This window comes from Cervus canadensis, chromosome 10 (genome assembly GCF_019320065.1).
Source record: "Cervus canadensis isolate Bull #8, Minnesota chromosome 10, ASM1932006v1, whole genome shotgun sequence".
NCBI classification, from domain to species: domain Eukaryota; kingdom Metazoa; phylum Chordata; class Mammalia; order Artiodactyla; family Cervidae; genus Cervus; species Cervus canadensis.
Genome location: NC_057395.1, coordinates 71,989,511 through 72,006,588, shown reverse-complemented (window position 1 = coordinate 72,006,588; position 17,078 = coordinate 71,989,511). Strand labels below are relative to the sequence as shown.

Sequence of the window (17,078 nt, the reverse complement as noted above, 5' to 3'; positions counted from 1 at the left end):
CAAGCTGGAATCAAGATTGCCAGGAGAAATATCAACAACTTCAGATACGCAGATGACACCTCTCTCATGGCAGAAACTGAAGAGGAACTAAAGAGCCTCTTTATGAAAGTGAAAGAGGAGAGTGAAAAGGCTGGCTTAAAACTCAAGATTCAAAAAACTAAAATGGCATCCAGTCCCATCACTTCATGGCAAATAGATGGGACCAACAATGGAAACATTGAGAGACTTTAGCATCTCTCTATCATGAATTATTTCAAGCATTTTTCATATTTTAAAAGCTACTTATATTTCTTTATCTGAAAACATTATTTCTTTTGCTTATTTTCCTATATACTCATTAGCTTTTTTCTTCTCAATTTCTAGCACTCCTTACATATTATAGAGAAAGGTCTTTATCTGTGATACAGTTTGTAAGTAAAAATTTTAACTCATTCTTAGACCTGCTCAAAATAGCTCAGGGTGGCCCTCTTTTCTCCTCTTCTCTAGATAATGCCTACTGTTGTTTGATTATTTCTGCTCTGGACTTATGCATTTCTGCTTCATAATATCCTTAAATTGGTGAAATTGTTTCATTAATTTTTTCAATTCATGTGCCAAAAGAAAATCTAAATGCTACAAAAGGATCCTAGAAAAAATAACTTTCTAAACTGAAACTGCCACAAGAAAAGGTAGAAAACCATTGCAAAGATGGAAACAATAGTCAACAATTTTTGACCAAATAAAAGCACCAGGATCAGACTTCTTTGTAAGCATATTCTATAAGGCAAACAAGGAACAACTAATTCTAATATGACATAAATAGAAAATAAGAAACAATTCCTAGCATGTCATATGAAGTAAACATAATCTTGATAACAGAGCTTAATAAGGACTTATATCAATTATATGTCAATAAAGCTGTTTAAAAATAAAATTATCAACAAGGATTTTATGAAAAAGAAAGATTTTAAGTAAATGTTATTCATAGAACATAGATTCATGAACACAAAAATCAACTGTGTTCATAAAATTGGAAACAGATCTTAAAAATAAATGGAAAAAAAAAGAAACAGATCTACAGATAATTGTTAGAATCAATGAGAATTTATTACAATGGATGCATACAAAGGAAATATACAAAACTCAATGGTACTACATAAATCAACAACACAAATCAGCAAATGAAATTTCAATAATTTTTATAATCATATAAAATATGAAGAGTTTATAAATACACATAATAGATTTTGTACAGAATCACTACAAAGAAAATTATAAAACTTTAGAGAGAGACATATTTTAACACCCCCAAATCAGAAGTGTATACCATGTTCATGGATTGCAAGACTCAATATGATAAGTATGCCAATTCTCTTCAAATTGATTTTCAGTCTCAATGCAATCAAACCCCCAGGAAAGTTTTTGCAAAAGTAAACCAAGAGAAACTTGGCAATGCAATTCTGAAATGCATACAAAAATGCAAAAGGCAAGGTAGCCAAAATACTCTTGAAGAAGAATAATTTACTAAGACTTGATGTAGGAGATATCAAGTTTTATTTTAAAGCTGTAATAATTATGATAAAGTGGTATTACAACAACCATAGACAGATATGCAAAAGAAAAAAAATAGAGTCACCAGACAGATGACTTGCACATAATGAGAGTATGTTTCTAACTTGGCTATAGTAAACAAATATCACTACTGTCATATTAAGAAGGCTGCACATCATAATATTAGTATGCTTTCCATAAGTGGTTGAAAGAGGATACAGGTTAAGAAGGCAGGATAGAAGAAAGGAGAAGAAAAATAAATAAGTAAATGTTGCTTTATTAGAAAACTCATCATGTCTGATGGGATCCTGTTACATTTATAAATATATTACCAAAAAATGAATATCACTAGATCTCTGTTTACTAACTTCCAGTGATGTCCATGCAATCTTACCAACAGAAAAAAAGTTGGAGAGTACTATGTGGGTTCTGAAAATATTTCAGTTGAACATAGAACTCCTGTATATGAAAATACTTATGTGTGAAAAAGGAAAAGTGTTTGAAGGAATAGCCACTGCTGTGAATACTGGTTACATGATGATGATGGGAGAGGAAAGAGAACAAGCATGAATAGCTCTGCCTTTATCCATATTACTTTCTAATTTTTTTCTTGTTACAACGGTCAAAGAAAGTTCAGTTAACAATTAAGAAGAAAGGGAATTTTAATTGAACCAGACTGAGGATTATAACCCGGAAGAGAGACTCTCAGAAAGCTCTGAGAAACTGTTCCGCCAGGTGCAAGTTGAAGGCACAGTCATATACATTTTCGAGATAAAGGATCATACATCAAAATGACATCCTGATACTTTACACAAAGTTCACCGAGGACACATAGTGCAGGGAAGCCCGTATAAAGAGAGCGGGAAGTCCATGATCCCCCGCAGAGTTGGGAAAGAATGCTATCCTTTGAAGAAATTATATTGCTGATGTCAGAAGAAAGGGGAAAATGTTATCTTTATGGTCAAGCAGATGCTCCTATCTTCGAGGACGTTTGTTTAATATGTAATGCAGGAACACACTACACATTAGGGAGGGAGGGAAGAGGCCCAAACGGATGCAGAGAGAGAATTCTGTGTTTAGTTTTTTCTTATCCTGCCAGGAAATAAGAATTTTATTTCATCACAACAAAAATCTCTTATGATCTGAACATATCAAATAAAGAAAATTAAAATTCATAATTTGCTGTTGTTGTTTAGTCGTTAAGTTGTGTTCAACTCTTTTGCAACCTCACGGAGTGTAGCCCCCCCCAAGCTCCTCTGTCCATGGGATTTCTCAGGCAAGAATACTGGAGAGGGTTTCCATTTCCTTCTCCAAGAGATCTTCCCAATCAAGGGATCAAACTCACATCTCCTGCATTGGCAGGCAGATTCTTTACCACTGAGCCACCAAAATTCATTATAGGTTAGAATAAAGCACTCAAATAATCAAGTGAGTGGAGAAAACAGGCTAATTGAGAGTTGCTTGGAAAGAAATAATCATTAATGTAAGTAAGTGTTAAAAAGGGATGTGTAAAATATGTCATAATGTAAAAGGAAAACAGTGCATCAATCAGAGGCCGTCAAAAGAAATCACCTAGATAGTTCAAGCAGAGAAAGAATTTCAGCTATTGTATGAGCACATCTCATTGTAAGAACCAAAATCACGCATGAAATCCTGGATATGAAAGAGTCTGGGAAAAGATAGGCATTTGATTTACAACCCCTGCAGGAAGGCATTCTGGGAGCAGCTGAAATGCATGCAGATGGAGACACTGCACAGTACCTGCCATACCCCAGCTCCCTCCCATACTTACACTTCCAGTTAGAAACTATTCACCTCTCAGAAGGCAAAGCTTGCCCACTTGAGCGGGAGCTGAAGTGAGTGGGTCTGAGAATAAGCCAGGTAGGACACAAGAGCTGGGAGATATGAATAAAATCAATAGAGAAGAATGCAGGGTATTTATGAGAGCAGTCGTTACCTTGCAGTGCTGGAGTAATATCTCATAGTGGCCAGGGCTGACGGTGGAGCCCTCCTCTCTCAGACAAGTACCTAAGAAAGAGAAGTCCACCTATGTGTTAGGAAAACTGCAAAGGAGGGAGCCCTTGAGCTAAATTAAGAAACCTATTACTTCCAACCCTTCCCACTTAAATAAGATACTCCTTTCAAAAGATAGTCCTTGACTCTGATTTTAAAATAAGAAAGAAATTTGGAAATGATATAAGCTGTATAAAGAGCTTTTTAAAACAACAGAAATGAGACGCAAACCTTCAAAGCATTTGAAAGAGGAGTCTTAAAATCCCCAGTAAAATATCACCACAAAGCTGAGAAAAACTTATAAACTAAAATAGATTTTTAAAACTAGTGAAGCAAATTAAAGGTATGAGGAGAAGTGAAAGTCACTCAGCCGTGTCCAATCCGCTACCCCATGGATTGTAGCCCACCAGGCTTCTCTGTCCATGGAATTCTCCAGGCAACAATATGGAGTAGGTAGTGTTTCCTTCTCCAGGGGACCTTCCCAACCGAGGGATTGAACCCAGGTCTCCCACACTAAAGGCAGATTCTTTACCATCTAGCCACCAGAGAAGCCCAAAGGTATCAGGAACCATCATAAGACAGAAATATAGAAACTCAAAGAGGAGATAGCAAGGTAACAGGAAGATGTGAAATAGAATCTGATGGAGAGAAGAGAATTGAAGAAAAGGACAAAACTATTTCATAAATAAGGACTAAGTAAAGTAAGGAAGAAAAAGGGAAACATAGGAAAAGCATATAACAGAAAATAAAACTAAAGAAAGAAGTAGCTTAAAAACACAGTCTTAAATATTAAAAAGCCAATGAAGGTCCACCAGACACGAAAATCAAGTCCTACCAGGAAGAAAACCAAGTCAAAAACAAAAATTGTTTCAAACAATGTTTGAGGAAAATATTTCTGAAATAAAAGATTTGAGTCTACATATTAAAAGCTCACATTATAGTAAACATAAGATGAATGAAGTAAATATTGTGGTCTTTCAAGATAAAAATAGAAGCCTTCAGGAGGCCAACACTCTCCCCTCCAACTAAAAAAGAAACAAAACCATAAAAAATCAGGTTATAAGATAGCAATGCTCAATGCCAGAAAACAGTGAAGCAAAACTTAGACACTCTATGAAAGAAAATATGCACTGACGAATTTCATACAACTAATTTGTCTTTGACCTAAATATATTTCCAAATGTTCAAGAACTCAAGAAATATTGTTTCTGAGAACTTTCCTGGGGAGTTTCCAAGAGACAAGATTTATTCAATCAAGAAATGTTTGTGGAAATTAGGAACATGATTATTATTGTTGTACTGAACATTTTAATTGTGGAATTAAGTCTGATGAAGGAGTAATAAATAGTATGTAAATATGACCTTCTGTGATAAGGTACAAATAGCAAAACTTCCATCAGATAGGAGGATGATGGAAAGAGGTAGATCAAAGAATAAGTCCACTGAGTGCTTTATATATAATAGCTTCAAGTCAAAGGATATTTAAAACACATATGGTTCAACAAAATTAAAAACTTGTGCATCAAAGGATCCTACCAGGAGAGTGAGAAGATCCTGCTGAGAAGAAGAAACAAACCAGGTCTCTGATGAGGGCCTGTGACCCAGACTATACGAAGATCTCTCACCACTCCACATTCAAAAGATGAACACCCCAATTAAAAAATGGGCAAAGAAAAAAAAATAAAAAAAATTTTTTAAAATGGGCAAAGAACTTAGACATTTCTGAAGATACCCAATTGGCCAGTGAAAAGATGCTCAACATCATTAGTCCTTCAGTTCAGTTCAGTCACTCAGTTGTGTCTGACTCTTTGCGACCCCATGAATCACAGCACACCAGGCCTCCCGGTTCATCACCAACACCCGGAGTTTACACAAACTCATGTCCATTGCGTCGGTGATGCCATCCAGCCATCTCATCCTCTGTCGTCCCCTTCTCTTCCTGCCCCCGATCCCTCCCAGCACCAGGGTCTTTTCAAATGAGTCAGCTCTTCCCATCTGGTGGGCAAAGTACTGGAGTTTCAGCATCAGCATCAGTCCTTACAATGAACACCCAGGACTGATCTCCTTTAGGATGGATTGGTTGGATCTCCTTGCAGTCCAAGGGACTCTCAAGGGTCTTTTCCAACAACACAGTTCAAAAGCATCAAATTTTTGGTGCTCAGCTTTCTTCACAGTCCAACCCTCACATCCATACACGACCACTGGAAAAACCATAGCCTTTATTAGACGGACCTTTGTTGGCAAAGTAGTGTCTCTGCTTTTTAATATGCTATTTAGGTTGGTCATAAGTTTCTTCCAAGAAATAAGCATCTTTTAATTTCATGGCTGTGATCACCATCTGCAGTTATTTTGGAGCCCTCAAAAATAAAGTCTGACACTGTTTCCACTGTTGCCCCATCTATTTGCCATGAAATGATGGGACCAGATGCCATGATCTTAGTTTTCTGAATGTTGAGCTTTAAGCCAACTTTTCCACTCTCCTCTTTCACTTTCATCAAGAGGCTCTTTAGTTCTTCTTCCCTTTCTGCCATAACAGTGGTGTCATCTGCATATCTGAGGTTATTGATATTTTTCCCGGGAAACTTGATTCCAGCTTGTGCTTCTTCCAGCCCAGCATTTCTCATGATGTACCCTGAATATAAGTTAAACAAGTAGGGTGACAATACACAGCCTTGACGTACTCCTTTTCCTATTTGGAACCAGTGTGTTGGTCCATGTCCAGTTCTAACTCTTGCTTCCTGACCTGCATATAGGTTTCTCAAGAGGTGGGTCAGGTGGTCTGGTATTCCCTTCTCTTTCAAAATTTTCCAGAGTTTATTGTGATCCACACAGTCAAAGGCTTTGGCATAGTCAAAAAAGCAGAAATTAGTCATTAGACAGATGCAAATAAAAACCACAAGATACCACTTCATACCCAATAGTGTGATTATAAGAAAGAAACATTTAATGGAAAATGACAAGCATCGGCTAGGAGGTGAAGAAATTGGAACCCTTGTACATAGCTGGGAAGAAGGTAAAATGGTGCAAACTCTGTGGAAAACAGCCTGACAGTTCCTCCAAAAGGTCAGCATAGAATCACCAGATGACTCAGCAATTCCACTCCCAGATGTATATGTAAAAGAACAGAAAACAGGAAGTTCTGGTCCACGACTGAGACACAGGAGGCTCCTCAACTCACCTCCACCCCTGCTCACACAAAGTTGACAGCTACAACACAAAGCCATTGAAAGAAATCCAGAAATGAGTTGAGCCAGTGCTACAGATTGGGCAAGCAAGAAAATACTCACATTGGAGAGGACCTTGGCACACCCTCAAGCCACGAAGAACAAAGAAGGCGGCTTGGACAATTACAAGGGTTCAAGACACAAGCAAGAGCTTGGGAAGGTGGGACGGTGAGGTTCCTCTCCTATATGTGGTCACGTGGTCAAGACTGGAAGACATTGCTATTTGATCTAATGCCCAGAAGCCAGTACAGACTGTGGAGGAAAATGAAGTCTCCACACTGGGTCTTGCACATTTGAAAATCCCTTCCCCACACCTGCAGGTAGCTCCCTACTGGGCACACCCACTTGCACTGCAGGCTCCAACCCAACCACCGACCCTCAGCTCTGCTCCACCAACCCTCAGCTCTGCTAGCCCTGCCAATCCACCTTGTTATGTCCCAGGAATATCAGAAAGTGTTGCTGCAACAGTTTACTGGGAGGTCACTGCTCTTTACACATCTCTCCTGTTGGAGTCTGAGACTTAGCTCCACTGGCAGGCACTCCATCTGCCTGGATGGCATAGTTACCTCCTTCCTGTGGTCTCTTTTGAGAAATAAATGATAAGGCAAAATACCCTGAGTCTCTGATATGTTAGAATAACTTAGTGGCATGAGCCATCCTCTCAGTTCAGTTCGCTTCAGTTGCTCAGTCGTGTCCGACTCTGCAAACCCATGGACTACAGCACACCAGACCTCCCTGTCCATCACCAACTGCTGGAGTTTACCCAAACTCATGTCCATTGAGTCAGTGATGCCATCCAACCATCTCATCCTCTGTCGTCCCCTTCTCCTCCCGCCTCCAATCTTTCCCAGCATCAGGGTCTTGTCACATGAGTCAGCTCTTCGCATCAGGTGGCCAAAGTATTGGAGTTTCAACTTCAACAGCAGTCCTTCCAATGAACACTCAGGACTGATCTTTAGGATGGACTGGTTGGATCTTGCAGTCCAAGGGACTCTCAAGAGTCTTCTCCAACACCACAGTTCAAAAGCATCAATTCTTCGGCACTCAACTTTCTTTACAGTCATCTCTCACATCCATACATGACTACTGGAAAAACCAAAGCCTTTACTAGATGGACCTCTGTTGACAAAGTAATGTCTCTGATTTTTAATATGCTGTCTAGGTTGGTCATAACTTTTCTTCCAAGGAGTACGCGTCTTTTAATTTCATGGCTGCAATCACCATCTGCAGTGATTTTGGAGCCCGTAAAAATAAAGTCTGTCACTGTTTCCCCATCTATCTGCCATGAAGTGATGGGACCAGATGCCATGACCTTAGTTTTCTGAATGTTGAGCTTTAAGCCAACTTTTTCACTTTCATCAAGAGCCTCTTTAGTTCTTCACTGCTTTTTGCCATAACAGTGGTGTCATCTGCATATCTGAGGTTATTGATATTTCTCCCGGCAATCTTATTCCAGCTTGTGCTTCATCCAGGCCAGCCTTTCTCTAGACAATAATAATTTGGGGGTAGGGAAGACTTAAGGGGTGGCAGGAACCTACAGTGGAAGGGGGACCTTCCTAGACAGACCCCAATGACCTCATAGCTCTGCTGTCCATGAACTGGTCTCGCAGTCCTGTTCCAAGGAGGTGCCAAGGAAGGTCAAGTTCCTGGGAGGTGACACTCTGAGTGACTTCCAGAACAATGGCCTGGAAGTCAGTCTCAGCTTTGCCCCGAACTTGCTGTGTGACCTCAGGAGAATAACTCTCCTTCTCTGAGCTTCAGTTTGGGGTTTTGATTTTTATTGACCTTGCTTGTGAGCAACAGCCAAGTAGTCTGTTTAGTTTGTAATCAGGAGTAAAAATCAGCCTCATAAAGCTTTCCTTCTAAAGAAAGCTGCCAAGGGGATGCCAGAATTCCCAAAGTCACATCAGATCATGAACTACAGGGCCGCTCTTTTCCTGAGAGCTTAGAAGACAGCATGAGGTTAAACCCCCGCAAGCACTTCCTGACTGTGAGGGTTGTCCTGGGCTGGAACACTCTCTTCCTTTCTCAGGGTCAGAGGAGGGATCGCCTCACTTCCGAGAACAGGATGGGGATCACGGAGAAGCGATGTTCCCATGGAGAAGACGTCCCAGCCTAGTTAAGAATTAACTGTGTCCTTGAGCCAGCCCCCTCCCATCTACAGCCGGCTGTTCTCTCATCTTTCAGACAGGAGGGTGGGGAGAATGTCCCTCATCTCCTCCCGTTCTGGTGAGTTATTCAGGTTCAGTGCATTTCCACCTGGGGCCCCTTAGGACTCTGAGCACCACTTGTCTCTCTTCCACCAAACACAGGAGCTGGATGATGTAAAATCTAGGTGGGGGGCGTGGGTGGGGGGCGGGTTGGCTGAGATGACCTTTTGCTCAGGATCCCTTAGGGCCAGGGAAGGGGTCCCAGAGGCCACCTGCATCCTCTGTGACTAGCCACTGCAGCCAAACCTAAAGCCTCCCTCTGTGCACCCCTGATAGCTCAGCCAGCTTCAGGCAGAGGGCAGTTCTACCAGATGCCACTGGAGGTGATCTTACCAAAGGCAGAGTGGTCTCTCTCTCTCATCCACCGGAGCCCAAGAGGAGAGACCAGGGCTGGCCCCACTCACTGTGCCAGCCTGGGCCAGCCATCTCCAGCAGAGAGCACTGACCATAATTCCAATGCTTCCCTTCACAGGCCTCAGAGCTCTGCAAACCCTTCCTGGTCATTCAAAGCCGAGTTCTATCTTCCACCTAAGCCACTGCTGGGGCTTCAAGATGTTAGAGACCCAGGAAAGGGACCATCTGACTCATCAACTCTCACCCTTTATACAAATCAGAAAAACTGAGGTCCAAACACGAACAAGGCTTGTCCATATCACAACCCAAATCGGCGATATAGGCAGGACTGGATCCCAGCCCCGGACACCCAGGGCGGGTCCTCACCCGTCATCAGTTCTTGCACAAGCACCCTTGCACGGTGGCTCTTGGGCAGGGGGTGGGGCCAGGATGAGGCAGACACATACCACTCTGTTTATCCCCTCTCCTTCCTCCCTCAACTCAGTTACTCTAGCCTCCCCCAGGTTAGTAGGTGTTAATCTGGGGGCCTCTGGATTCTACCTTATCAGGTGTCAGCAACAGAAACATGAGGTGCCCCTCCTCCTGGTGCCCCCCCTGTGTTTGGGGAGCCAGTTACCTGCTGCCTTGGGCAGGAGGAAGGGAGGTGAGTATGAGTAGGTTCCTATGCTCCAAGGACAGTGCTGGTTTCTACCTTTTAAGAGAGAATAAGAGTTTGGGGAAAGGCAGGCAATGAAGTGTAAATTGTGTGTGTGTGTGTGTGTGTGTGTGTGTGTGTGTGTGTGTGTGCATGTGCCCGCTTCTTAGTACTTCCAGCAGCTTGTCTCTTGTCTGTACATCTTCATGCCTGTCAGCCTGCTTGCATGTGCAGCTGTAAATGTTTTCTTGCCAGTTTCCCAGTGCTTGCCTGTCCACATGTCTGACTGTAGGACTGTGTTCACACACATGCGTCTACCTCTAGTTATATGTGTAGCTTTGTGCCTGCTTGTTGGTGTGACCTGCATCTGCCCATGTATACCTAGGGACGACCACACACATGTGTGTCTGAGCCTGCATGGGTGTCCTAGTGAGAACACGTGTCTTCCTGTGCCTCTGCGGGGGGTGGGAGTGGACGGTCAGTCCCTGTTCTTGGTGTCTCCATGGGGGTGTCTGGACCTGTGGGTCTGCAAGGCAGGGAGATGATCTTTTCTGTCATTCCATGGCCAATTAGGTCTGGTCTGGCCTCCTGCCCATCTTGTTTGTGTCCTGCTCCAGGCTTCTCAGTCTCCTAGCCCAATCTGTGAAAGGGTCTCCGGAGTTGAGTACGGGGCATGGTCTCTGGGATCCGGGATTGTTGAAAGGAAGCTCTACCTACCCTACCTCTCTCCTCCTCTGCCTCCTTTAAAAGGCTGAGTCTGATGACTGTGGCTTTGTAGTAGAGACTGAATTCAGGCAGGTTGATTCCTCCAGTTCCATTCTTCTTTCTCAAGATTGCTTTGGCTATTCGAGGTTTTTTGTATTTCCATACAAATTGTGAAATTATTTGTTCTAGTTCTTTGAAAAATACCTTTGGTAACTTGATAGGGATTACATTGAATCTATAGGTTGCTTTGGGTAGTATACTCATTTGCACCAAATTGATTCTTCTCATCCATGAACACGGTGTATTTCTCCATCTATTTGTTTCCTCTTTGATTTCTTTCATCAGTGTTTTATAGTTTTCTATATATAGATCTTTTGTTTCTTTAGGTAGATTTATTCCTAAGTATTTTATTCTTTTCGTTGCAATGGTGAATGGAATTGTTTCCTCAATTTCTCTTTCTGTTTTCTCATTGTTAGTGTATAGGAATGCAAGGGATTTCTGTGTGTTAATTTTACATCCTGCAACTTTACTATATTCATTGACTAGCTCTAGTAATTTTCTGGTGGAGTCTTTAGGGTTTTCTATGTAGAGGATCATGTCATCTGCTAACAGTGAGAGTTTTACTTCTTCTTTTCCAATCTGGAGTCCTTTTATTTCTTTTTCTGCTCTGATTGCCATGGCCAAAACTTCCAAAACTATATTGAATAGTAATGGTGGGAGTGGGCACCCTTGTCTTGTTCCTTACTTTAGGGGAAATGCTTTCAATTTTTCACCATTGAGGATAATGTTTGCTGAGCGTTTGTCATATATAGCTTTTATTATGTTAGGTATGGCCCTTCTATTCCTGCTTTCTGGAGGGTTTTTTTTTTTATCATAAATGGATGTTGAATTTTGTCAAAGGCTTTTTCTGCATCTATTGAGATAATCATATGGTTTTTATGTTTCAATCTGTTTGTGTGGTGTATTACACTGATTGATTTGTGGATATTGAAGAATCCTTGCATCCCTGGGATAAAGCCCACTTGGTCGTGATGTATGATCTTTTTAATATGTTGTTGGATTCTGTTTGCTAGAATTTTGTTAAGGATTTTTGCATCTATGTTCATCAGTGATATTGGCCTATAGATTTCTTTTTTGGTGGCATCTTTGTCAGGTTTTGATATTAAGGTGATAGTGGCCTCATAGAAAGAGTTTGGAAGTTTACCTTCCTCTGCAATTTTCTGGAAGAGTTTGAGTAGGATAGGTGTTAGTTCTTCTCTAAATTTTTGGTAGAATTCAGCTGTGAAGCCGTCTGGTCCTGGGCTTTTGTTTGTTGGAAGATTTCTGATTACAGTTTCAATTTGCTTGCTTGTGATGGGTCTGTTGAGATTGTCTATTTCTTCCTGGTTCAATTTTGGAAAGTAGTACTTTTCTAAGAATTTGTCCATTTCTTCCAAGTTGTCCATTTTATTTGCATACAGTTGCTGATAACAGTCTCTTATGATCCTTTGTATTTCAGTGTTGTCTGTTGTGATCTCTCCATTTTTGTTTCTATTTTTGTTGATTTGATTTTTCTCCCTTTGTTTCTTGATGAATCTGGCTAATGGTTTGTCAATTTTATTTACCTTCTCAAAGAACCAGCTTTTGGTTTTGTTGATTTTTGCTATGGTCTCTTTTGCTTCTTTTGCATTCATTTCTGCCCTAATTTTTAAGATTTCTTTCCTTCCACTAAACCTGGAGTTCATAATTTCTTCCTTTTCAAGTTGCTTTAGGTGTAGAGTTAGGTTATTTATTTGACTTTTTTCTTGTTTCTTGAGGTAAGCCTGTATTGCTGTGAACCTTCCCCTTAGCACTGCTTTTACAGTGTCCCATAGGTTTTGGGTTGTTGTGTTTTCATTTTCATTCATTTCTATGCATATTTTGATTTCTTTTTTGATTTCTTCTGTGATTTGCTGGTTGTTCGGCAGCGTGTTGTTCAGCCTCCATATGTTGGAATTTTTAATAGTTTTTCTCCTGTAATTGACATCTAATCTTACTGCATTGTGGTCAGAAAAGATGCTTGGAATGATTTCAATTTTTTTGAATTTACCAAGACTAGATTTATGACCTGGGATGTGATCTATCCTGGAGAAGTTTCCCTGTGAACTCGAGAAAAAGGTGAAATTCATTGTTTTGGGATGTAATGTCCTATAGATATCAATTAGGTCTAACTGGTCTATTGTATCATTTAAAGTTTGTGTTTCCTTGTTAATTTTCTGTTTGGTTGATCTATCCATAGGTGTGAGTAGAGTATTAAAGTCTCCCACTATTATTGTGCTATTGTTAATTTCCCCTTTCATACTTGTTAGCATTTGTCTTACATATTGCGGTGCTCCTATGTTGGGTGCATATATTTTACAATTGCTATATCTTCTTCTTGAATTGATCCATTGATCATTATGTAGTGTCCATCTTTGTCTCTTTTCACAGCCTTTGTTTTAAAGTCTATTTTATCTGATATGAGTATTGCTACTCCTGCTTTCTTTTGGTCTCTGTTTGCATGGAATATCTTTTTCCAGCCCTTCACTTTCAGTCTGTATGTGTCCCTTGTTTCGAGGTGGGTCTCCTGTAGACAACATATATATGGGTCTTGTTTTTGTATCTAGTCAGCCAGTCTAAGACAGAAATATAGATCAATGGAACAAAATAGAAAGCCCGGAGATAAATCCACACACCTATGGACACCTTATCTTTGACAAAGGAGGCAAGAATATACAATGGAGAAAAGAAAATCTCTTCAACAAGTGGTTCTGGGAAAACTGGTCAACCACTTGGTAAAGAATGAAACTAGAACACTTTCTAACACCATACACAAAAATAAACTCAAAATGGATTAAAGATCTAAATGCAAAACCAGAAGCTATAAAACTCCTAGAGGAAAACATAGGCAAAACACTCTCCGACATAAACAACAGCAGGATCCTCTATGACCCACCTCCCAGAATATTGGAAATAAAAGCAAAAATAAACAAATGGGACCTAATTAAAATTAAAAGCTTCTGCACAACAAAGGAAACTATAAGCAAGGTGAAAAGACAGCCTACAGAATGGGAGAAAATAATAGCAAATGAAGCAATGGACAAAGAATTAATCTCAAAAGTATACAAGCAACTCCTGCAGCTCAATTCCAGAAAAATAAACGACCCAATCAAAAAATGGGCCAAAGAACTAAAGAGACATTTCTCCAAAGAAGACAAGCAGATGGCTAACAAACACTTGAGAAGATGCTCAACATCACTCATTATCAGAGAAATGCAAATTAAAACCACAATGAGGTACCATTACACGCCAGTCAGAATGGCTGCTATCCAAAAGTGTACAAGCAATAAATGCTGGAGAGAGTGTGGAGAAAAGGGAACCCTCTTACACTGTTGGTGGGAATGCAAACTAGTACAGCCACTATGGAGAACAGTGTGGAGATTGCTTAAAAAACTGGAAATAGAACTCCCATATGACCCAGCAATCCAAATCCTGGGCATACACACCGAGGAAACCAGATCTGAAAGAGACACGTATACCCCAATGTTCATCACAGCACTGTTTATAATAGCTAGGACATGAAAGCAACCTAGATGCCCATCAGCAGATGAATGGATAAGAAAGCTGTGGTACATATACACAATGGAATATTACTCAGCCACTAAAAAGAGTACATTTGAATCAGTTCTGATGAGATGGATGAAACTGGAGCTTATTATACAGAGTGAGGTAAGTCATAAAGGAAAAACAACAATACAGTATACTAGAGCATATATATGGAATTTAGAAAGATGGTAACGATAACCCTGTATGCTAGACAGCAAGAGAGACACAGATGTATTGAACAGTCCTTGGACTCTGTGGGAGAGGGCGAGGGTGGGATGATATGGGAGAATGGCATTCACACATGCAAATTATCATATGTGAAATGAATCACCAGTCTAGGTTTGATGCATGATACAGGATGTTCAGGGCTGGTCCACTGGGATGACCCAGAGGGATGGAATGGGGAGGCAGGTGGGAGAGAGGTTCAGGATGGGGAACACATGTACACCCATGGAGGATTCAAGTCAATGTATGGCAAAACCAATACAATGTTGTAAAGTAAAATAAATAAAGTAATTAATTCAAAAAAAATAAAAGGCTGAATCTGACCTGTCAACAGATGGGAGAGGCTGGGGCTGCAGAGATAGTCAGAAAGGTGCCTCCCCACCCAGGTGATGCCTCCACCTTCATCCCTTCTGGGTCTGTAACACTCTGACCACACCGGTGTGTGTATATGACTGTGTCTCTGTGTATATGTCTGTGAGTAGGGAGCCCGGATTTGGAGAGAAGGTTAGGGAAGGCAGATGCAAACTTGAGAGTAATACACGGGGCAAAAAACAGGGCCTGCAAAGAGAAGCAGCTTGGAGCTGATCAGGAGCCGCCAAGTGGAAACAGGGTAGATGAAGACACCAGAGAGATGGGCTGGGGCCAGACCAGGCACGGTCTAATTGCCCAGGTAGAGATTTTGAACTTCGTTGGTTTTTTTTTCCTCTGCCTTTTATGTCATCTGAGTCTCAAACCAACCCTGAGAGGATTCAGTCTAGCTTCCCATTTCAGAGACAGAAAACTGAGGCTTGGAGTACAAACCAAACTAAAACAACAACAACAAAAAAAAGCCTTGCCGGCCATTTACAACAGCATGGATGGACCTTGAGGGCATTATGCTAAATGAAATAAATCAGACAGAGAACGATAAATACTGTATGGTATCATCTTAAAAAAATCAAGCTCATAGATACAGAAAACAGTTGGTGGTTGTTGCCAAAAGTAGGGTGTAGGGGTGGGAGTGAAATGGGTGAAGGGGGTCAAAATGTACACACTTCCAGATATAAAATAAGTCACGAAGATATAAGGTACAGCCTGGTGACAACAGTTAATAATGCTACAATTCACATTTGGATGTAGCTGAAAGAATTGATCTTAAAAGTTCTCATCACCCCACTGAAATCTTGTGAAGTAATTAGCCTCCAACTAATAAAAAAATGAAAAAAATTAAAAAGTTCTCATCACAAAAAAAAAAATTATAACTATGTATGGTGACCGACATTAACGAGACACTGTGGTGATCATTCTGCAAGACACACAAAAATAAATCATCATGTTGAACACCTGAAACTAATATAATGTTACATTTCACTTTAGATGTCAATAAAAAAATAAATAAAAAACAGCAAGTCAATTTCAAAATTTAAAAAAAAAAAATTGCAAACGATGGGCAAAGAAGTATGGAGTGGAGAATTTAGATCAAGCGATCCCCAGGACAGTGCTTATACTGAATTCTGAACTGCCTCCAGCGGCAAAATCTGGGGAGTTCTCTTACAGAGAAGTCTGGGGGCTGCCCACCGGATGACGGGCCCTGCCTCCTCTCGGTGCCTGACCAGTGTCTGCACGACAGCCAGTGTCCCTCAGGGATGAAGTGCTGTCGCCAAGCGTGCTTCCTCCAGTGCGTGCGGAAGGTCTCAGGTAAGGGTCCCTCTCCACCCTGCTGACTCCAGCCAGACCCCAAGCCCCAGGGCCGGGGCACCGGCAGGACTCCCCCGGTCCCTGTGTTGCAGTTAAGATGGGCAGATGCCCCGAGGACCGTCTGCGCTGCCTGAGCCCCGCGCAGCACCTCTGCTCCAAGGACTCGGACTGCCAGGGCCGCAAGCGGTGCTGCCTGGGTGCCTGCGGCCGGGACTGCAGAAGCCCTGTCTGAGGTAGGGCTGTGTGTGCTCGGGCCAGCTCCTCCCCTCTCTGAGCCCCAGCCCTAAGAGATCCCTCGAGTTCAGCCAGCTGAACAGGAACCTTCCCAGAAGCCTGGGCCTCCTGTGGCCAGCCCTGGAGAAGTGGATGGGGTGGGAAGGGTCCTCCTATGATGACAGGAACCGAGTGTCCCTGTCCTCTTGCTGAACTTGTATCACCTGGACCACGGCCCTAACGCTCTGAGCTTCAGTTTGCCCCTGTGAAGGAGGGTGGGGAGTCCTGCCCTCCTGGCTGGGCTGATGGGGTCTGGATGGGGGAATCAGACCCAGAGCCCAGAGCTTTATTATGGAAAGGGGGTTAACCTTTTCCTTGTCTCTCCTCAGGCTAATTCTGGGTTAAGATCCATAACTCTGAACCTCAGGATGGGGTTCAGGAAGATATGAAGATGGGCGGGGTCTGGGACCCAGCAACCCAGACAGAAGCTGCCCTGCCAGTGGAAATTCCAACCTTAATAAACTCTGTTCTAGAATAATTTTCCAAACGTCAATCTGTTCACAATGTTCGCCATACCTGCAAAATAGCATCATGATATTTTGTGTATTGCCTGTACTCCTATTGACCTAATGTTTTTCTTCCAAGGGACTCACTTTTGTATAAAAATAAATTTACTTGAGAAGAAAAACT

At 41.5% G+C, this 17,078-nt stretch overlaps 1 protein-coding gene across 1 annotated transcript in view; it reads left to right on the top strand.

Annotated features, from left to right (window-relative positions):
* The first annotated feature begins 3,261 nt into the window (after positions 1 to 3,261).
* The window catches only part of LOC122448931 (WAP four-disulfide core domain protein 5-like), a 44,053-nt gene continuing 30,236 nt past the window's right edge, over positions 3,262 to 17,078 (top strand). The window contains exons 1-4 of the mRNA XM_043480588.1: positions 3,262 to 3,386; positions 9,880 to 9,974; positions 16,035 to 16,175; positions 16,268 to 16,408. Of these exons, the coding sequence (XP_043336523.1) occupies positions 3,262 to 3,386; positions 9,880 to 9,974; positions 16,035 to 16,175; positions 16,268 to 16,407 (501 nt within the window). The 3' untranslated portion in view covers position 16,408. The remainder of the gene's footprint in view (positions 3,387 to 9,879; positions 9,975 to 16,034; positions 16,176 to 16,267; positions 16,409 to 17,078) is intronic.